Genomic DNA, 22,984 nt, shown 5'->3' with positions numbered 1-22,984 from the left:
GGTTTCAACAGGTTTAAAAATTCTATATTCATTCTCATACGGAGAGTACGCCAACCATATTCACCTTCTTAACTTCCTTCTTTTACCTTCCCCCTCTATTCTGTATCTCTCCTATATCTTCTTCAAATCTCCAAAGGAATATGAAATTCTACTAATCTGTGAGAGGAGTAAATTTTGAATTTCAAATAAAGAGAATTAGAAGTATCTGGTTTTGAAAAAAATTCTGGTGGATAATAATGAAAAGGACAATTACAATAATTACCACTTATTGAATGCTTAGTACATCCATATACTTTCTAAGTATTTTACACATATTAATTGGTTTCATCCTGGTGACACCATCCTATTTTATACAATGCATTGTAAAGAAAAGCAACTTCAACTTGATCTAAGCTGGTCTTTTTTTACTTTAATCATCTCAAAATTTTATAGGATGAGGAAACATCACTATAAATATTTAAGAAAAATTAATTTTCCGTAAGTCTCAAATATGTCAATCACCTAAAACTCCTAAAATTGAAATCAAAACAAGACAGTGGGAATGCTGCTGTAGAATTTCAGGCAATTATGTCTGATGCCTATTAAATCTTTCTATTACTGTTCTACCTTAGCTCAAGTTAGACCATACATCCATTCCAAATCTCTTCCTTCTGTCTTCCCTATTAAGTTAATGGTACCACCATCCACGATACTGCCTAGGTCAGAATCTGGGAATCGTCCCTGATTGCCATTTCCCCCTTAACCTCTAGAGTCAATCTGTTAATAGCCCCAAATCATCTCTTGTTTCTACAGAGCACTTGCAGACTTTCTCATTTCCTACATTCTTCTCATGTTGCTGTCACAGTGGTACCTGTCAAATGTATACCTGATTACATTGTAACTGCTTAAAATCCTAAAAGGTCTCCCAAATGTATTCAAGACAAATCCAAATACAGTTTATAAGCATATAAGGTCCTTTACAATTTTGGCTCTGCCTCTTCCCACTGGAGCTTTATTTTGTGGCATAACAAACTATGTCCTTACTTGGACTCTACTTTTAGATCAGTGACTATTTATCTGTGTATTCAGAATAACTAGCAAACATAGTATTTGGAATACATTAAACACAGAATAAATGTTTAATAAATAAACAAACGAATGAAAAGTCACTTTAAAGTGATTTTTGACTTCCTGATTTATATGAGGAATTCTAAGATGTAAATTCTATTTTAACAAATTCTTGTGTCTTAACAAAATAAAATGCAATCTTCAGATGTGTTATAAAATTTGTTAGACTGGTTTATTTATCTTATTATAAGTAAGAACCTTATATTTTAATACAAGTGTCAAATAAGTAGTAATCTCTCCATCCTTTTAAAAAAAGGGTAATACCTAGAACACCCCAGTGTCACTTGGGAGTAAGGCTAAGAAAAACTATTATAGGTCTTGAACATGAACAAGAAGGACACATATAAAATATTACTACTACTGCAAGATTTAGTATGGATTCTCCTTCTACATTTATTACTTTTTAAATATTAATTTCAAATACTTACCCTTGATCATTTCTGATTGCTCCCATGACTCCAAGAACTAATGGCCACCCGGGCCCAAGACTGTCTCCCTGACTCTGCAGAATCTGCAACACACATTCTAACTGCTTGAGTCGTATATCTGGATGGTTAATATTGGACATTTCCTTTAATGGGTTCAATAAAAGCAACTGCAGTCTCTGGAATAGGGGCAAGAAACTAATTAGGAAGAGAACTCTATAAAGAGAGGAAAGATTTGTTGTACACCCCCCCACACACCCTTTTTTTTGAGATGTGGGTCTCACTATGTTCCATGTTGGTCTCAAACTCCTTGGTGCATGTGGTCTTCCAGCCTCAACCTAACAAGTGCTGGGACTACAAGGGCACACCACCGCTCCTAATTTGCTGTTGCTTTTGCTTTTGTTTTTGTTTTTTTTGGGGGGTGTACTGGGGTTTGAACTCAGGACTTCATGCTTGCTAGGCAGGTGCTCTATCACTTGAGCCACTTTGCCAGCCCAGTTGTTGCTTTTTAAGTTTAAATTCACCTCCACTCAGATTAACATGGTAAACAGAAAGCTTTCTACTAAAATAAACATTGAATATGATTTTCCTAATAGTAATTATTAGAGGTTTATGTCAATAGTAATCATTAATGGTTTATTTTGCATTCTAGCTATAGTTTTGGTTTGTTTGTTTGTTTGAGACAGAGTCTTGCAGCACAGCCTAGGCCAGCCTTGAATTCATGATCCTGCTGTCTTGGCCTCCTGAGTGCTGAGATTACAGATGTGCACCACATGCCTGGCCATATCTACTTTTAATTAAGAAGGACAAAAACATCAATCCTCAAGATGTTACATTTCTGGATAAAAGTGTAGTTATGTTACTTTAAAAGACATTAAATAGAAGCCCATATAGAAATGAATCTCACTAAAGGAAATATATCTCTAGCTATATTGGAGGAGACGAAAACAATTCTGAATTTCTAAAATTACCTTTCATTCACTTTATTAATATATATCATACATATTTAAATTTAAAATTCTGAAGTGTGATGAAATAAAAGCTATAATATACTTTTAAAATGATTAAGTATGGCAGATATTAACAAAGATGACATAAACCACAAAATCTGTTGGAGAGTTAAAAAAAAAAGCACTTAGTTTTTTCTTTCAGTACCTAAAAAAAAGCACTTGCTTCATTTTATCATTCTTCTCTCCGAAGTTTCATTTATTTGGCTCATTTACTAAACAAATACTTATTATGCTTTCATTCTGCACCAAGTATTAAGGTAGACATTGAGAATATTTATACTAAACAGACAAGGAGTTTCTTTAAAAACAAAATGAAAAAACCCCCTCAAATTTCCAAAGGAAAAAACATGAAATCACTAAAATGTAATCTCTGTAAGAGGACAGATCTCTTCTTTCTTGTTTATAACTTCGTTCTAAGAGGTGTACTCAATAATGGTGTGTTGAATACATTTGTAAAGTATAATTAACAATTACAATATGGTAAGATGACAAAGGCAATGGGAATGGTTCTCAAACACCTCATTCTGGTGGCTCATGTCTGTAATCCTAGCTACTTGGGAGGATTACAGTTTGAGGTCAGCTGGGCAAATAGTTTGCAAGACCTCATCTCCAAAAGAATCAAAGCAAAATGACTGGAGATGTGGCTCAACTGGTAGAGTACCTGCAAACGAAGCCGAATTCAAACCCCACTCTCATAAAAAAAAAAAAAAAAGCCTCATACTTTACTCATTCTTAAAACAATAAAACCTCAGCGCTGGGCACAGTGGCCCACGCCTCTAATCCCAACTATCTGGGAAGCAGAGATTGAAAGATCTCGGTTCAAAGGTAGCCAGGCAAAAAGTTAGCAAAGCCCTATCTCAACAAATAAGCTGAGTGTGGTAGTACATGCTTCTGATCCCAGCTAAGCAGGAGGCTTAAATAGGAAGATCAGGGGCTGGTGGAGAGACTTAAGTGGTATAGCACTTGCCTAGTAAGTGTGAGGCCCTGAGTTCAAGTCCCAGTGCGACAAAAAAAAAAATCATCATAATGCAGGCTGGCGCAGACAAAAAGGTGAGACCCTATTCAAAAATTAACAAGAGCAGTCTGGTGCCAGAGGCCCAAGCTTATAATCCTAGTTACTCAGGAGGCAGAGATCAGGAGGATCACAGTTTAAAGCCAGTTTAGGGAAATAGTTCCAGAGACCCAATCTCCAAAATAACCAACCAAAACAGGCTGAGGGTGTGGCTTAAGCAGTTGAGTGCCTGCTACACAAGGACACAAGTACAAAGGCCTGAGTTCAAACCCCAGTCCCACCAAAAAAAAAAAAGGAAAATCCAACACAAAAAAGGGCTTTTGAAGTGGCTCAAGTGGTAGAACGCCTGTCTAGCAAAAGTGAGGCCCTGAATTCAACCCCAGTACCACCAAAAACAAACAAATAATCAGAACAAAAATGGTTGGGGACTTAGTTCAAGTGGTAGAACATCTGCCTAGCAATTGCAAGGCCCTGAGTTCAAACCCGGTACCATTAAAAAAACAAAACAAAAGAAAAAAACCGAAACTTTGGTAGACTCTTTTACAACTGTTTAAGACATATGTGAATGGTAGAGAGTTAGGACAAAGAATTCATGACAAAAGTAAACTCTGAAAGTACAAAATAACTTACAATTATATAAAAATAAAAACTATATTTTATTTTGCCTATTTCTTCTGCCACTTATTTTTTTCCCATGCAGGGGATAGGAAAGAACCAAAGCAAGAGAAGCCTGAAATGAAATCTTAATACTTCAGGAAGAGAAAAAAATTCTATATTGGAAGGCCAATTGTAGGTAACTTACTAGCTTAATTCAGTGTCATTCAGAGAGTGTTTACATTTTTTTATGAAGGCCATCCTAAAAATCTCTTACCTTCAGTAAGAGATCCATAGCCTACATATAAAATAGAGTATTAAGTTAAAAATCCTCTATTAGAAGAATATCAAGTTGATTATTTAACATAAAAGTACATTTGGAAGTGGAGGATTTTATATTAAGCATTGTTTTTACCTGCTTCTGTGAAAGTGGAGGCTCATGGCTAAATGTTAATCCTGCTTTAATAAGTGAAGTTAAAGCTTCTGCTCCCCATTCTCTCATTCGAGAGTTTGGATGCTGGCATACCTGAAGGCACAGATGTTGACAGAAATCAAATTATTAATTTGTATAAACTTTGAAACATATCAAGTTGAGAAAAAATTAAGTCATCTTATTTTCTGTTTTTTTTTTTCACAATTTAAAAATTACATCAAATGGTCAGTAAGGGATGGTAGAAAAATTATATACAAAATGTCAATAAGCTTACCTTCTGAATAAGGGCAAGAGGAAGCAACAGAGAGAAGACAAAAGAAAAAAGATGAAACTAAAACAAGCCACAAAAATGAAAGGGTTTCATAATAGTAAAGAATATGTCATCAGAGTGCACAAAAGAAGCAAAGGTTCTTTTTCATTTTTTAAATGATAGGGACTGAACCCATGGCTTTGCCAATTGATAACGAGGAAATATGCACATATTCTTTACTTATACATATATAGAACCCCAATAAAATGGAGAAAAAATCTTTTGTACTTCTGTTTTCCTTAAGAAGAATATTATCTTTCTCAGGCTTCTAAAATAATATAAAATGACCATGGTAACCTAAAACTAAACTGTAAAAAATATATCTACCAATAGAAGCAGCAGATAATTATTAAGAGTTCCCTCAAGTGAGTACAAGATAATATGGCTCCAGATAAAACTCTCTGTCACTTTAATTAGTGATACCAGACAGTTTTCCCCCTCCGAAACAGTAAAAGCTGTAAATGAGCAGTATCTGCTACTAACTCTCAGCCCCAACTACCTTCAAGTTTCAAACTTACCTGAAAACTTCAAAGAAAATTGAATCAAAGAAAAGGGTCCCGAGCTGACATGATTTCTTTGATATGTCTAACTTTAAAAACTTTACCCATTTTCAGCCCATAAAAACAACCCAGTGTTTCACCAAACCAATTGCTATACGACTGTAGTCCTTGATAAAATATAGATATAAATGCAGGGTCAGAAAAAGTTATCTGGAACGACTACTTCAATGTGAATGTCTTTATTAATAAAAAATTAAATATAATATGTATGGAAGACAATTTACCTCAAGTAGATGACCAGTTAGAGGTCTCCATAAAATTTCTATTCGGTGCATATTAACTAGACCAGTTTCTAACAATTTGGCAACAGCAAAAAGAGATGGTTCCTAAGAGAGAAAACATATTGTACTTTGATATTAAAAGGAGAATTGCGAATACTCTGTAAATAAAACAGACCATTCTGAAGAACATGTCTGTGATTAAAATATGTTAATATATATAAAATTAGTAGTAATTATAACAAAACCTGTTATCATGAGATAAGCCTTTCTGCCATCCTTATGTATCCAGAATAATTCCTAATTATCCAAAAATCACACTGACACAAAGGATGGCTAAGTCAGGGTACCTGGTGCAAAGATGTAAAAATTTGAAGTTTTAAAAAAATTCTCTATCTTAATATTTTTATAGTACTGATAAATACCCAATATGGAAATGCTTGATAGTATCTTTCTTCCTTACTAGAAGTCAGTGAACAAGGTACATTGGGATTTTAAGACAAATATGGTTAGGTTGACCCTTCTTGCATGTATTAATGTATAGGTGCCTCCTACCTACACCTGCCCCAGGAGTAAATGGGATTACAGACGTGGATCACTACAGCTGGCTTGTTTTTTTGAGATAGGGTGCTGCTAACGCTTTGCCTGGTCTGGCCTTCAACTGCAATCCTTAGGTCTCCTTCTCCCAAGAGACTGAGTTATAGGAGTGAGCCGCCATGTCTAGCCCTGTGATTTTTTTTTCACATGTAAAATGGACATAATAGTTCTGAAACTATGTCATGTCAGAATGTGCATGGAACAGAGAAAATTCCCCCCAGATGAGGCCTTGCATTACTTCTTCCTCCCCTTCCTTGTCCTTGTTTTAACCAGGGTAAATACAGGAATTAAGTGTAGCACTTGAAAGAACATACAGATACTCAGGATTAATAACTGAAGATTTTAGCTGACTTAGATGCACACCACAAGTTAGAGCCACTAGCAAAGCAGTTAAGAATGAAGTCTGGAATCAGACAAATATGGGATCAAATCCAAACTCTACCAATTACTAAACAGATTATTCAGGCAGGTTACTTAAGCTGTCTATTTTCATCTGTAAAAAGGGAAGACTATTATCAAATCTCACAGAGTTGTTTTAAATGACTGAATAATATAAGTTAATGCTTGGCATACAGTAAATACTCAATAAAATATCTACGTTAATGTCAGGATAACTGACATTGTTAAACCTTTTTTCTTTTTTCAATAATGCAGGAAAACAATGGAAAATTCTCTACTTTCAAAAATATTTGCATATTTCTAGTGATTTTTATAGAAATCACAGCTGAATAATAAACTTTACACAGACTTGATCTAGAAATACTTCTTTAAATCTATATGGACTACTTTTATGTTTATACTTGATTACTATTTCACTTTACAAAATTAAATACTAAAATGGAGAGATGTGAAACCATTCCCAAATTGTCTCCATTATACTCAATCTATTCTTTATTTAACTTTAGAAATGGTTTTATTTTATATAAAAATAATGGATATTCTGTTCATAAATTCTATTTCCCAAAATCAATCAGGAGCTTTTTAAAAAGAAAACCACACAATAAACACTAAAAGGCACTGAGAATCTTCTACTTCTCGACCACCGCTAGACTGAGGGGAGAGAAAGGCTTATTCTATCAATAATCACAAGTTAGAACTGAGCACTCCACAAAGCAGAAAAAAATACAGTGCCATTTCAGGCAAAGATTACTCAACTCAACTCTTCTCACCAACATCCACAACTACCTATCAGAACAGATAAATGAGGTCAAACAGCCCAGCATAATTTGGCTTTGAGGCCAAAAGTTAATAAATTTTTTAAAAATACTAAAATTCAGCATATGCTTTTTGTCAACATTTGTTTCTTCTGAGCTTTCCTTTAAAACAAAACAATCTGCTCCTAATATTCTCTTGAAATTGTACTCTTCAAAGTTAATAATAAGTACTAATCATCAAAGCTTTTTTCCTCATTGATCGTGACTTCTTTAACACTTTTTTCATCTCCACGAACCTGGTTTCTCTTACCTATCTAAATCCTAACATTCCTTCAATATCCAGGTCCAATCACAACAGTTCATCTTTATTAGTTTACTGTATTTTATATTACCCTTGCCAGGATTTGGAGCAAATTATAATACATACTTTCAAACATCTAAACGTTTTATGCAATTATCTAGCTATATGCTATAACATATGAAAGTATGCTCTAATTAGAATTTTTGTGTGTGTGTGAGTGTTACTGGGGTTTGAACTCAGGGCCTCATGCTCGCTAGATGGGTGCTCTAACACTTGAGCCCTAGCAGCCCTAATAAGAACTTTTTAAAGAAAAAAATGAGAGCTGGGATTGAACCCAGGGCCTCAAACATGCTAAGGAAGAACTGTGCCATGAAGCTATGCTCCCAACATTTATTTTAAATGTTGATTTTTAAGATACAAATATTTCCAAATTATCAAATACTTTGCAAGTATAATAAAAAACATTTTGAGTACAGAAAGAAATACTCTGAATGACAATATTCAAAAGTATGATTCTATTCATTTAATCAACAAAAAAGAAAAAGTTTAATTTCAAGGAGAATCATTACCTTCAGAAGACATGATTAGCTCATTCCAATGAAGGCAAGAGAAACTCAGACACATATTTCCTTAATGTAACTCTTGCATCACCCCATCACAAATTTTAATAAGTATTGTCATAACATTTGATAGAACCTATTTATAAAAATTATGCTACATTATTCATTATAAAAATATTTTAAATATTCACTACACAAAAATGGACATAATTTAAAATCATATTATATATTTAGACAAATTGTAAGTCAAATCATGTCCTCTTACTCCTCTTTCTACAAATAACAATCACAAATGGTAAAAAGCTAACAGACTATTGTTAACAAATTAAGTTACTAGTCCCACCAATAAAACACTAAGCTCATAATAGATTCCCCTTTTATAACTAATTAATGTACCACACTTAAAAGAGAAAGGTAGAATATCACACCTTATTATTTCCATAGGCCATATCCATTGCTTCTAGAGATAAGGAACAAAGTGCATTTATTAAGTGATGCAATGATACGTCATCAAGATACCTAAAATGGAAATGAAATAAGATATTTTCATCTCAATTGTATCACTAGTAACAATGTTTCTATTAATTTAAAAAATTGACTCTTACTGTGAGCTTTCAAACAATCTTGATAGTATATTGGAAATCACTGGTAAATCTGTCATTACTGCTGTTGTTAGAACCTGAGAGAAGAATAAAATAAAATGTAAAATAGAACATTTTTGAAAGTACTAATTGGGTAAGAAGAACTCAAACTTACTGTGCTGGGGCCTTCTACAGCTCTTCCAGGTTTCAAGGCACCACCACTACCAGGCTTTAATCCCAGAATCCATACAAGATGCTGAAAAATTAAAATAAAACAAAGAAATTTATAAACTAAAAAAACACTAACAACTAAAAGCAGCAGTAATTTCTAACAACCAAAATTAACATGAGTAATTCATATTCATATAAAATAATTATACCAAGCACAGGCAGAATAATTTAGGCCACTGTGAGAAGTACTCCATCACTTTCTACAACATGAGCCATGTGTTTATTCTTTCCCAACTTCTCTTCTTTCCTACTTCCTGTCTATTTCTTAGCTGCCTAAAGTACCAACAGGCATTGCCTAGTTTAACTGTCAGCAATTATAAATCTAGTATCTGACTCAGACACTTAAACATACCTGAAGAGTTGCCAAGACAAGTTGCCATGATGTTCCAAGAACAGCTCCATGGCAATGTGCCAAATTTAGTAGAGTCCTCATACACTGGATGTTTTTCGAAGTTAGCTATATTTAAAAAGGATTTATTTGTAAGAATTCTTGTGTATTCTTAAAAATTAAAAGCGGCGTTAATGCATTCAAAGAAACAAGAATGTCAAGAAAACAGGTTACGATGGTATAAATTCATTTGATTAAAACTTGTGTAACCAGGATGGTTACAACAGTGTCAAGTACATAGTTAACTAGTTCTTCTAAAAATACTCTCCAGGTAAAAGAAAATACATAATAATAAATTTGGGCAAGTACAAAAAAAATGGTACAACAGGTTTTTTTGACAGCTAATTAGTAACCAAGAAGAGAGCAAGTACATTACCATTACTGTCCCTTGAGGCTGGACTGCTAAAGGCTGACCCACTGCCACAACTTGCTGGTGAGATTCACTTGATGGACTTATCATCATAACACTCTGGCCCTGAATAGAATATGCTACAATATAAAAAAGAGGTTAAATAAGTAAAGTATGCTGCTTACAATGCACTCAAAGTAATGTTATATTTTAAAGTATTAATTTGGCAAGTCAACTTCAACCATAACACTTACTTAAGTATCAGTAATACATGCTATCTATGTGTAAACGTTTGAAATCTCACAAGATGCAAAAACCAAGATAAGTTAAGCAAATATTAAGCAGTTCTTTAATATAAACTATAAAAATTATAAAACTGTGGTAGCTTTCTTCATAAGCAAAACAGAAAATAGGACACATTAAGTATTTTAAATATGTATTTCCAGTATACTTTTCTAGTTGAAGTTAGAGACAATGCATTGTCAGCTTGAAAACTGTCACACTGAAATATATTTATATTATGTGTAACAAACCTTAGTGTTTTCAAATTATTTACCAAGAAAATAAATTTTTGAATGTCACCTTAAGTGGTTGCAAAGATTATTTGGTCTGTTCCATTAAAAGAAAAACAAAAGTCATCATTTTAACAGAATGTTACAGTTTAAAAGGACTTCTACATTTATATTATTTTATTTGCATAATTATTATTTAAATTGGTATCATTATCCCCTATCCTTTGTAATTTTGGAGGGCAAGAGAGGACTGGGGTTTGAAGTCAGGGCTTTGTACTTGTAAAGCAGGAACTGTACACTTGAGATATACCTCTATTCTACCCCTTCCCTTTTAAAGAGATGAAAGAAGTGTTTTAAAAACAGAAATGGATGAAATTGAAGCTAGGGCCATTTATTTCCCCAAGGTCACACAATAAATGAGTGGAATAGGACTCAGAGTTTCTATAAACTTTTCTCTGAGCCACGTCACCCCATGAGATGGAGAAAAATGTGTAAGCTTAAATCTTACATTTATTGGAAAGTGCAGCTGCAGTGGTGGTATTCAATACAGTAAGAGCATAATGTGGAGGCAAGGAACCTTTGCATATGGCAGTTATAAAGGCATCTCTTGAAGTTACAAGACCCAATCTTCCACAAAGAGCAGCCATTGTCAATTCAGCTTTTAAAATATTTTCAGTGGCAGCCTCATCTGTGCTGAAAAGACAAGGCAGTTTATTTAATCTGATTAATTTATTTTAAAGTACACAGTAAAACAAAATGTGGATTAGGTATTCAGTGATATTATTTAAAAAAATCTACAAAAATATTAACAAAATTAATATATTTAAAAATGAATTTTAACCAATTAACACAATATTCGAAAATGTGAACTGAGTAAATGTAATGTATAAAACATGTATTACTTGAAAAATGATCAAAAACTGAAAGACTTAGAAGTATTGAGCATTTTTAAGTCAGTAAATTCTGCAATCCTGAAGAAAAACATGGAGGAAATGGAACATAATCATCATCACTGCAAAAGCAGTAGTAAGTCTGAAATGACACAGGTTGCTTCATAATTAGAGGACTGTCTCCATTAAAACACAGTGACAACAATTTTGGTATGAGGGTAGGGCAATCACAGGATGAGGGAGAGGGATGGCAGAAAGAGAATAATGCTCTTAAAGAAATAATAAGGAAATGGAAATGTTAAATTACCCTGATTTGATCATTACATATTGTACATCTACATTGTAATATTACTCCATATTCCATAAATATGTGCAATTAAAAATTAATAAGTAATAATGTTCTATGTAAATATTAAAAAACTAGTACTAGGAAATAAATTCTTGGAACAAATTTAAATAAGCCATTTTTTTTATTTGCTTATTTTTAACTGCCATGATGTAACATGAAATTTATAAGAATTTAATACCTTGCATCAAGAAGGAGTGAGAGTGCAGCAAGAAGACCACACCAGCAAGCATTCACCATTTCTTCCCAAACAGCTCTACTAACTTAACAGAAAGAAAGAGTAACACTTAAAAATAATTACAGGTGTCATCATACTTATTAATATATCAAATTCTAAAATCTTTTTGGACATTTGACAATATTACAAATTTCTATCAATAACAATTATTAAATACTAAACCTCTAATAATTAAAATATGTCCAAATAAATAAAAATGTATAAGTCATACTATGGTGGTTGTAAAACATTATAAAATATTTCTGTACATGAATTAATTGGTATCTTTAAAAAAAAGTATCAGTTCCTAATATTTCAACAGGTCAAACTTTCAGTCTCTGGAAACTGCTGGGAGTGAGGGCAGGTTGCAGGGTAACATTGGCTCAACAGGATGTTGGTTACATACACTGGGAATAAAGTGATTAGGTCACTACATCAAGCAAAATGGGATCAGGGGTTCCTCATTGTTGGAGGTAGAAGTTATAAATATGGAAAGTTAAAAAATAAACCATGTGATATTGAGCCAGACATGGAGAAATTGGTATGATGTCATATTTAAGACAGGGAATTACACATTTTTAAAATGTGCTTGTTTGTGTGTGTGTGTGTGTGTGTTTTCTACCTAGTGCCCATGTGTTAGTTTCTTTCTTTTTTATTTAATTTAATTTTTATTTTTTATTTTATTCATATGTGCACACAATGTTTGTGTTGGCCCAAGCTCTTTTCCTCCACCATGTCCTGTTCTGTCTGGTACAGAATTAATGGTTCCTTTCTCTGTAAGCCCTGAGACCATTTATATGGACATTGATGGGAGTGGGGGTGTCACACTGTGCTAAAGGCCTGGGTTACCAGTTCTCACCTTACCTGAGTGCCCTGAAGGAAAACACTGCGTTTCATTGTGCTTAGTATGGGACTTCCCTGATGGTAGTCTCACAACAAGGGTTTTGGAAGGAAGGGAGGGAAGGAAGGAAGGAGGAAAAAAAAAGAAGGAAAGGGGAAAGAACAAAGGAAGGAGGGAAAGGGGAGGGTCATGGGTAGGGTTGACTGATAAAATGCAGGACACCTCATTAAATTTGAATCCCAGATGAGCAATGAATGTTTTTAGAGTAAGTGTGTTCTAAATATTACATTGTAGATTTAAAAATATTGCCTGGAACATAGTTACAGTAAAATACCACTGATGGTCTAGCCAAAACAAATTCTTATTAGCTAAACCCAGCAGCTCTAGTCATGGGGAAGACTCCTGACTAAATTGGGAAGTAGTCTGACTCTGATGCCAAGAGGAAATCTCCCTGGCCCTAGGCTCAATGCTATTTTCCAGGGTTCCTTAGAAAACTAACACCTGAGCTGCATAAGAAACAGCCAAGATCAGCGTGGAACATCTTGTATCAAATCGTAAGGAAGTGCTCAAAGAACATCAAAAGGACATGGGACATGTCAAAAGAACACAGGGGCCAGTTTCAAAAGGGTCAATCTGCTCATGAAACCAAATAATGATAGCAACAGATTGTAATACTTTAAAATAAAAATCCATGGATCTTCACTAATATAAAAAAATCATTATAATAAATAGGAGAAGTGAAAGCACTCATAATAAACGTCTTGATGTATTTCATCACAAAACATTAATAATTAACTTTATACTGAAGAAACCTGGCAGCATCACATTAACAAAATGATAAAAGTGAACATCTCCAATAATGAGTCAATTTGCTATTTTTTGCTTCCCAATGTGTTAGCATATTAAATATAACACAGCAACATTTCTGTGCTAATCCTGCCAAAAATGAATAAATTAAATGTAACTATGAGGGACCATAAGACAAACTCAAATTGTCTGGTCTGCATTTGTCAAAAACATCAAAGTCATACAAAACAAGGAAAAACTACGAACTGTATTCCACATTGAAGGAAAGTATTTATGCACGGCAACTAAATTCAACCAATGATGCTGGGCCATAAAGGATAGTACTGGCGCAACTGGCAAAATCTGAATGAGATGTGGGGTTAGGTGATAATACTGAGTTTGTCCTAATTTCTCAAAGTATTATACTCTAGTTTGAAGGAGACGTCCCTTAGTTTTAGAAAATACGCATCAAGGTATTAAGGGGTAATGGAGCATCAAGTCTACACCTTATCCTCAAAATGGTTCAGAAGCAATTAAGAGTGACATGTATTTAACTAGAGAGACTGGCAATGTAAATAGGGTGAAGTGTTAAAAACTAAGAAGTTTAGGACAAATTATACATGGAATACTTTTGTTAGTTCTCCATAAATTTCAAATTATTTTGAAAATAATAATGAAAAATTCAGACTCATACCTATTTCTTTATTTGTCTGGTCTGATGTTGACTGTAAATCCTGCTGTTCTGATGACTGTGTTGGTGAAGAAGCTCCTTCAGTGGTAGTCTGACATTCTGTTTCGACCTCTCCTAACTCTCCTTCAATCATACTAGTGATCCCACGAACAAGGTCTAACAGACAATGGAAGGCCACAGACATAGCATAACCTTCGGGTATTGTTGGGGGCTCAACTTTGTCCAACATCTCTAGGCTGAAATTATGAAAAATCAAAACACTAATGAGAACCCAAATCAAGAAAATGTAGAAAACTATTTCCATAGTTTGTAGACTACAGAAATTAACAGAATAACAAAAAGGAAATGTTACTGAGTTTGCTTCATTTGGAGGATTCCTTCTAAAAAACTGATTAGAACAATTAAAGCTTGACCACAGCCAGAATTATTCTAATAATTTACTTCTTGCTTCTCCCCCTTCAATTATGGCAATATTTTCATTAATTTTTGATATGAGAAATATAGAGACTTACACACAAAATATGGTAAGACTTGAATAGATTACAAAGCTTCTCAACTTTAACTTAGGTACTTTTTATTTGTTTAGCTTCTCAAACTTTAATTTAGGTACTTTTTGTTTATTATTTATTTTTTGATGGTACTGTAGTTTGAATTCAGGGCGGGGCAGGTACTACCACATGATCCATGCTTCTAGCCCTTTTTTCTTGGTATTTTTCAGATAGAGTCTCATACTTTTTTGCCTGGGGCTGGTTTCAGGCTGTGATTTACTATGCTTACTTGGGATTACAACTATTCTGCCAGGCTTGTTTGTTGAGATTGTGGTCTCACTAACTTTTTTGCTTGGGCTGTTCTCAAACTGTGATCCTCCCAATCTTCACCTCCCGAGTAGCTGGGATTATAGATATGTACCACTACACCCAGCCCAGTACTTTTTTTTTAATGGCAGTAACTGCATTTGATCACAGAGCCCTGTGCCTGCTACTCAGATGCTCTATCATTCTAGCCCTTTTTGCTTTTGGTTATTTTTGACATAGGGTCTTGTTTTATGCTCAGAACAGCCTAAACTGTGATCCTATCTATGCTTCATACCATATAGCTGGGATGACAGACATGTCCACCATGACCAACTTTTATTGGATTGAGATGGGCGACTCACGAACTTTTTGCCTAGGCTGACCACAAATCACGATCCTCCTAATCCCTGCCTCTCAAGTAGCTAGGATATAGGAATGAACCACCACACTCAGCCCAGTACTTTTTAAATAAGGGGTGATAAAATAAGTCCTATAAAGAAGAAGATGCTTTCATATTGGGAAAAATAACTGTGAGATACCCAGATCACCTGCGACCACAGCTAAAATCTGCCAACAGTACAAATTAGTACTTTAGATCATCTGTATGTCAGGTTCAAATTGCAGAACAGTTTTCACCACTATTAGAGGAACACTTTCTGAAGGCAGGCCAATAAATCTGTTCTAAGTCATGACTGATGAGGGCTGAGGGCATGGATCAACATAGTAGCACATCTGACCAGCAAGCATGAAACGAGTTTAAATCCCACTGCTTGGGAAAAAAAAAATATATATATATACATAACTGATCAAGAAACTTAAGCTCAAATGAGGAAATAAAATTCATGGATTTAATCTTTACCGGGTAGTTAGCCTCAGAAAGACACATTAATAAACAAATCAGTAATAAGCATTCTGTCAAACAAATTCCTATTCTCAAAGAACATGTGAATTTTTTCTAAAATAGAAAAAATAATTCTAAACATCAGAAAATCACATTCTCAGATTCTATGGTACAGATTTTATGTGTTAGAATAGTCAAGAGAAAAAGGTAATTTATACTTTTTATACTATGTATCTAATACAAAGCACATACTTTTTTACCTCACTGCTTCAGAGCTATTTTATTAGAATTACTACACAAATTTCACTTTCAGATAAAATGTAATATATTTATTTAAATATTTTGAGCCTCAGGTTAAGTTGCAAAAATTGTCAAAAGGCTAATACTAAAGGGATCCACAGTGTAATAAATATGAAAGAAAGTAAGGCCACCAATACTCTGTCAGCCAGTCGCAGAGGCTCACACCTGTAATGCTAGCTACTTGGCAGGTGGAGATCAGGATGATTATGGTTCAAGACCACCTAGGCAAAAAAACAGTTCATGAGACCCCATCTCAACTCCAGCAGCCATGCTTCTGGCTGGGCATGTTTGTACACACCTGTCATCTCAGCTACACCAGGAAACAAAAACAGGAGGATCTCGAACTCTATGTTTTCAAATCATTACATACTTTAAAAAAATCAATGCAAGAACCAAATGCACAAACAAGATTTACACGTATATCTTCAAAGAAAATAGTTGGAAACCATTTTATACTGAACCCCACGATGAATGAAAGATGCCAATTCAACATGGAAGTTTTAATGTCAGATGATTAACACACGTACAAAAGAACACCCAATACTTTTTGGCAACTTACAATTTTAAAAGTGAATAATTTCAGTATTATAGCAATTTATAGTTCCTTTAGAGAGCTAGTCATAACTGTCTGAAAAGATGGGAAATTAAGGCAAGGTATGGTGGTTCATGCCTATAATCACAACTACTTGGGAGGCAAAGATAGGAAGAGTGTGGTCCTAGACCAGTCTGGGCAAAAAGTTAGGAAGACTCTATCTCAAAGAACAAGCTGGGTGTGGTGGTGCATGAAGGTGTAGGAGGATCTGGGCTGAGGCCAGCCCCAGACAAAAACACAAGACCTGGGCTGGTGGAGTGGCTCAGATAGTAGAGAGCCTGCCTAGCAAGAATGAAGCCCTGAGTTCAAACCCCAGTACCACAAAAACACAAGACCTTATCTGAAAAAAAAACTAAAGCAAAAAAGGGCTGGAAGCATGGCTCAAGTGTAGAACCCTTACCCTGAGTTCAAACACCAATGTGGCCCAAAAAAAAAAGACAGAGAGAGAGAAAAAAAAAAGAGAAATGAAAAAATTAAGATCATGTGAGATAAAATGCTGTACTCAAAACCATAGTATTTAGCAGAACTAGTTAAAAGCCCAGTCTCTTAAGTGATGAGGATTAATTATCAATAAATGCTGTTTTTAGATGTTAAGTTTTTAAAAAGCCATTGCATAACTTGGTTGTGTTTGCCTTTCCATGTTTCTGCACTCACACATACCTGCCCCTCCATTTAATTATATGTCTGCTCAGTAGTATGTCCTCATCTTCTCTTTGTTCATTCTCTATCCCCTTAAGTTCTTCCTCTTCAAAGAATTATCCACTACCCAAGGTTATATTATACATCTGTGTCTTCATTTACTGATTATGTCACTCACTAAAAAGTAAGCTCCATATGGGCAGCAATTTTGATCGATGTTGTTTTTGTTTTTTCAGTTCATGAAGAAGTAAAGTAGATTATTAATGCCTATGTTAGTTGTTAGAAGTGTAATTCATTTTTAATCTGGTTCTCTAGTACATCCGAGTCATTAGCTTTTTTAACAAGGCAAAGTGTAAATAAAATGAAGTAACTTTAACATCTAACAAATGACTAAGAATAACAGTGAATTTCATTTAAAACATTCAGTTCTCTAAATCAATCTGCATGTACAATTTTAGATAAAATAAAGCTACATGGTAAAATATCACAATGGTGATATAATTCAGATATACCAGAAAAATTTATGAACTAAACTAGTTGTAGACTTATGTCTCTATAAACTTTGATTTACTGTCAGAACACTGTTTTAATTATACCATCATCACAACACTGTTCCAAATATATATACCAATTACTCAAAACATCAGTAACTGCCTCAAAGTAACTACTACAATAGCATGGATTGCTTATTTGGAAATAAAGCATGCATTTCACTAAGACTTAAGAAAACTCAGCAACACATTGCTGAATATGTCCTTGTTAAACCGAAATGACCAGTGATAAGACAATTCAAAAATAATGCATGGAGCCCACTGAACATTTTTAATAAATTAAAACCTAAAAATTTCATGTGCTTAACTCTAATAATGTGATTAAATACTTAAAATAACTTTCTGTACTTACAGAATCCTGAAAGTTAGATATATCACTACTTCCATTTTATAGATGAGAGAAATGAGTTTTAAAAAAAAGATTTACTTGACAAAGGTAATTCAGTTATTAGAAGACCTAAGTCCAAGAGGTCTGAAACCAAACCATATACTTAACCAAAAAGCGATATAGGACAGCTGAATCAGTTATTAGGTAAAGAAATCAAATTTTATTTTTATAATGCTGTTAACAACCTACAAATAGCACAAAAGAAAACAATATCCAGTCCTAAATAAAATTCTTAAAGTATGACAAAATGAGCTCTAAAATGTATTAGAAAACTGGGCCTAAAATTCAAAATATAATACAGACAGAAGCACTGTAGGAATTCCCAATAGTAAACTTCTCATAAAATGTCACTATTACTTACTATGTGGCTTTAGCACTGCCTTGAACTGTTACAGTCAGAATAGGTATCCACGTTCCTCTATATTCAAATGCTGGTAACAAAGTAACACCTCCACCAATCCCCACCATTCCTGAGTTAGCTGGTGCAGAGACTGGGCCACCTGAATTATTATTTCCTATTAGATAAGGAGGAAAAGCAAAGACATCAATTTACTAGTTGACTATAAATCAATAATATTCAATCACCTGGTTAGTCTTTAAAAGATGTATACTATCAGAATAAATATTACACCTATAAATGAAATTTACCAATTCTGTTTTATCTACTAAGAAATCTATTTTCCCCAAAACGCCATTTCCTTTTTTACATAAAAGCTATTAGAGTAAAATTACAAAATTTTATTATATCTTCTGCTAGACTTCTTTTTATCAAAGGTGGGAATAAAGAATAAAAAGGTCATCAATCAGACAGCACAAAATGACAGAGAAAGAAGGCAAAGGGAAACAAGTCATACATTGATTCCTGAACAAACTTAAACCACATTGAGCCCCTTCTGTTAAAGAGACTAACTGACCTTCTAAGGCAATAACCCTCTAGACTCTATAAAGAAATCAAATGAAGATTCTTCTAGAATGAAAATTAGTACCTAAGCTTTTATCCTTATGTGATTAGAGGAACTAAAAATATACCAGAGAAGAAAATCTATTCTGGAAAAGAAAATAAACATTGTTGTTACAGTGAGATTACCTGAGTATAAATCTTTACTATTAATCTGTAAGGTAGTCATAGTCTCTAGTCACAAGATTTTTAGAAAACATCCTCTCAGAATAGCAAATATTATAAACTTTGGAAGAATATAAAAATATAATATGAATATGCCTTTACCAGCTTGGTTTGTTGTAGCAGGATTTCCAGTAGGAGGGACAAGAAACAAGGATTGGATGAAAGATCCCAGTGCGTTCACGATATCACGAAAAACCTTGGTGGAGTGCTGTTTCATATCATATGACTGACAAAATGACCTGTAAAACAAATGAAAATGTTTCCGGGGAAAACATATGAATGTACTAAAAATTTTAAGCATTTTTAATAGCATGTAATGTTGCTGTAATAGTTTCAATGCTATGTTTAAAGACATAGCATTGAAGGTGTGTCTTCAGCACACCTGAGTGGTTTTACTAATTTAGAACCAAAACTTAGATTGAAGATTTTAAGAATATATATATTGGCTATGTTAACCCAATAAATTCAGATTAATGGCAATTACTAATCACGTTTTTCTTCCCTCCCAGTTCTTCTCTATTCCTCCATCTTGCCCCTTCATATACATATATAATTTTTTTTAAAAAATCACTAATATTTTGGAATAAATGCTCCTCCTAGTTTATTAGCTTATCCATTTAACAAAAATTGCTGAAATTTTACCTTAACAGCTGAGGCTGCACACAGAGTCTGTGTATTGATTCTACCGCAACAGCTCGTAGCCACTGTGGTTTATCTGCATCCAGAAATTTCACCAGAAGTGACAGAAATATCTCACATTCAGTTACCTGAAAAGTACAGGATTTTGGAAACAATTTTTTTTAATCATAGAAAGGAATAATAGGTTCTTAGGCTGGTGAAGTGGCTCAAATGGTAGAGCACCTGCCTAGCAAGCATGAGGCCTTGAGTTCAAGCCCTAGGTTCTGTCAAAAAAACTAAAAAAAAAGAGTGGGCACTGGTGGCTCATGCCTGTAATCCTAGCTACTCAGGAGGCAGAGATCAGGATGATCGTGGTTCAAAGGACTATTTGCCCAGGCAAATAGTTCTGAGATCCTATCTCGAAAAACCCTTCACAAAAATAGTGCTGGTGGAGTGGCTCAAGGTGGAGGTCCTGAGTTCAAGCCCCAGAACTGCAAAAAAAAAAAAAAAAAAAAAAAGTTCTTGCTCTTAACTTAGTGCCATGAACAATCCAATAAAATCTTTTTTTTTTTTTCTTGATGGTACTAGGGTTTGAACTCAGGTTGTCTAACTTGAGACACACCCGCTGAGCCATATACCCAGCCCCTTGCTGCTTTAGTATCTCTATGGAATGTAAGTTTTCTTTAAGTAAAGAAAACAGAGAGCCGGCCATGGTGGAGGCCAAAGCAGGAGGATCATAAATTTGAGGACCTGGACTATGTAGCAAGATCCTGTTTCAAAAAGCAAATGAACAAATAACAAAAAAAGAAAACATAAAAACAAGAGAACGGTATTCCACATTATACATCTCACCCCACAACTATCATGACTCTATCTTTTGCCCTTAAAGAAACTGTAGAATGTCTGAATTTTTTCAAACTTTAAGTCAGAAAGTCCCAATGTAACCAATTTTAACATCAAGTAATCGATAGTTTATGTGCATCTGAAGAATTCAGCTTTGCAAATACAGCCTTAGCACTCTTATTGGGAAGGGATGTTTTACCAGTTAATCATGATCCCAATTAATAAAACAGGGAAGCAGGTCATCTAGGCAGTAACACTCAGACTTTTCTGTAACTGATTGCATTATCTGGCCCCTACCCATTTAACGAGACAAAGGTCAAAATTTGGAGAATGGCATATGAGCAGTACAAGAAACTTGGTATACAGGCAGCGTTGGACAGCAAAATAAATAAAAACAATTTATTGTAATAAAATGCAGTGGGGTAGAAGTGTAGCTTTGGGAGTCTAAATGAATTAGTTAACATACCAGCTCTACAGTTTATAACTCATTGTCTCAGGTAAATTAAACATCTTAATCTCATTTTCTCTGCAGTAAAATAGAAACATGAATGGCTGATTCACAGTATAGTTTGAATAAATTAATGTGCATATAGCAGTGCCATGGACTGAGTATTTGTGTTACCCTAAACTATGTACGTTGGAGCCCAATTCCCCATGGGATATTGGGAGGTGGGGCCTTTGGGAGATAATTAGGTCATGAGGGTGGAACCCTCATAAATGGAATTAGTGCTCTTATAAAAGCCTTCTCTTTCTGCTCTCCACCATGTGAGGATACATCAAGAAGACAGACATCTATGATGTTGGAAGTGGGTCTTCACAGATATAAGATCTGCTGATAACTTGATTTTAGATTTCCCAGGCTCTAGAAATGTGAGAAATAACTGTCTATTGCTTAAGCTACCAGTCTCTGGTATATTTTTTATAGCAATCTGAACTAATGAAAGTGAACATTTGCACAGTGTCCAAGATATGTACACTCAATAAAGCAATTATGTTCAAAACCAAAATTGCTGAGGAATAAGGCATATGAATCTCTGAAAAGTCATTAAGATAAACTGTGAGATAATAGTACTGGTGAACAGAAACCCAGTATCTTAGTCTTCTTGAGTTTCCATAACTAAATAACCATAAACTGGGCAGCTTAAACAACAGAAATTGATTTCTGACAGTTCTGGAGGCTAGAAGTCTAAGATCAGTGTGCCAGTATAGAATCTGGTCAGATTTTGGTGAGGGCCCTCTTCTTGTACCAGGTGGAAGGAGGAAGGGAAAGAGTGAGGTGTGAGAGAGAGAAAGAGGGTGAGAGGGGGAGGGAGGGAAAGAAGAGAAAGAGGGAGAGGGAGAGGAAGAAAGGGGAGGAGAAGAGGGAGAGGAGGGAAAGGGAAGGGCAGAGAGAGAGAGAGAGAAGGGAGAGGAGAGAGAAGGGAGAGAAGGGAGAGGAGGGAGAGAAGAGAGTAGGGAGAAGGGAGAGAAAGAGTATGTGTGAGAGAGAAATAGAGTGGAGGAATATATACCCAGAAGTGGGATTGCTGAATCAAATGCTAATTCTCTCCTTAGTTTATGAAGAACATCTATATTGTTTTCCATAGCAGCTGCACCACTTTACACTCTGCCAACAATAAAACATAGTTTCAATTTCTACTTTGTTATTTTCTATTTTTATTTGCTTTATTCATATATGCATACACACACACACACACACACACACACACACACACACACGGTGGCCATCCTAATGCATGCAAGGTGATATTCTACCATAGTTTTGCTTTGTGTTTTTCTGAGATTGAACATGTTTATCACATGCTTGCTGGTTGGACCCTTGTATATCTTCTTTGGAAAAATGTCTATTCAAGTCATTTGCTCATTTTTAATTTATTGAAGGGTTTTTGTTGTTGAGCTATAGTTCTTTATATATTTTGGAAAACAATCCCTTATCAGACATATTATTTATAATTATTTTCTTTCATTCCAAAGATTGCCTTTTCATGCTGTTGACTGTTTCCTTTGAGGTACAAGAGTTTTAAGTTTGAGAGATGGTGGAGTGTTTCAAGTGGTAGAGCACCTGCCTAGCAACAGTGAGACGCTGAGTTCAAACTCCAGTATCATCAGTAAATAAATAAATAACAGAACAGTTTTAAGTCTGATGTAAATCCATTTGTCTATTTTTGCTATTGTGGGCTGT

General features: G+C 34.5%; 1 protein-coding gene across 3 annotated transcripts in view; it reads right to left on the bottom strand.

Annotated features, from left to right (window-relative positions):
* Mon2 (MON2 homolog, regulator of endosome-to-Golgi trafficking) overlaps positions 1–22,984 on the bottom strand; it is a 118,071-nt gene that overhangs the window by 50,986 nt on the left and 44,101 nt on the right. For all 3 annotated transcript variants that reach the window (XM_074083809.1, XM_074083810.1, XM_074083811.1), the window contains 14 exons: positions 19,984–20,108; positions 19,444–19,580; positions 18,580–18,733; positions 14,117–14,349; positions 11,760–11,841; positions 10,851–11,035; positions 9,858–9,970; positions 9,446–9,550; positions 9,038–9,118; positions 8,887–8,960; positions 8,710–8,800; positions 5,676–5,777; positions 4,564–4,674; positions 1,536–1,711 (listed from right to left, as the gene is read on the bottom strand). In XM_074083809.1, the coding sequence (XP_073939910.1) occupies positions 1,536–1,711; positions 4,564–4,674; positions 5,676–5,777; positions 8,710–8,800; positions 8,887–8,960; positions 9,038–9,118; positions 9,446–9,550; positions 9,858–9,970; positions 10,851–11,035; positions 11,760–11,841; positions 14,117–14,349; positions 18,580–18,733; positions 19,444–19,580; positions 19,984–20,108 (1,769 nt within the window). The remainder of the gene's footprint in view (positions 1–1,535; positions 1,712–4,563; positions 4,675–5,675; positions 5,778–8,709; positions 8,801–8,886; positions 8,961–9,037; positions 9,119–9,445; positions 9,551–9,857; positions 9,971–10,850; positions 11,036–11,759; positions 11,842–14,116; positions 14,350–18,579; positions 18,734–19,443; positions 19,581–19,983; positions 20,109–22,984) is intronic.

The sequence above is a fragment of the Castor canadensis genome, chromosome 8, assembly GCF_047511655.1.
Source record: "Castor canadensis chromosome 8, mCasCan1.hap1v2, whole genome shotgun sequence".
NCBI lineage: Eukaryota > Metazoa > Chordata > Mammalia > Rodentia > Castoridae > Castor > Castor canadensis.
This window is presented reverse-complemented; position numbering and strand designations above follow the sequence as displayed.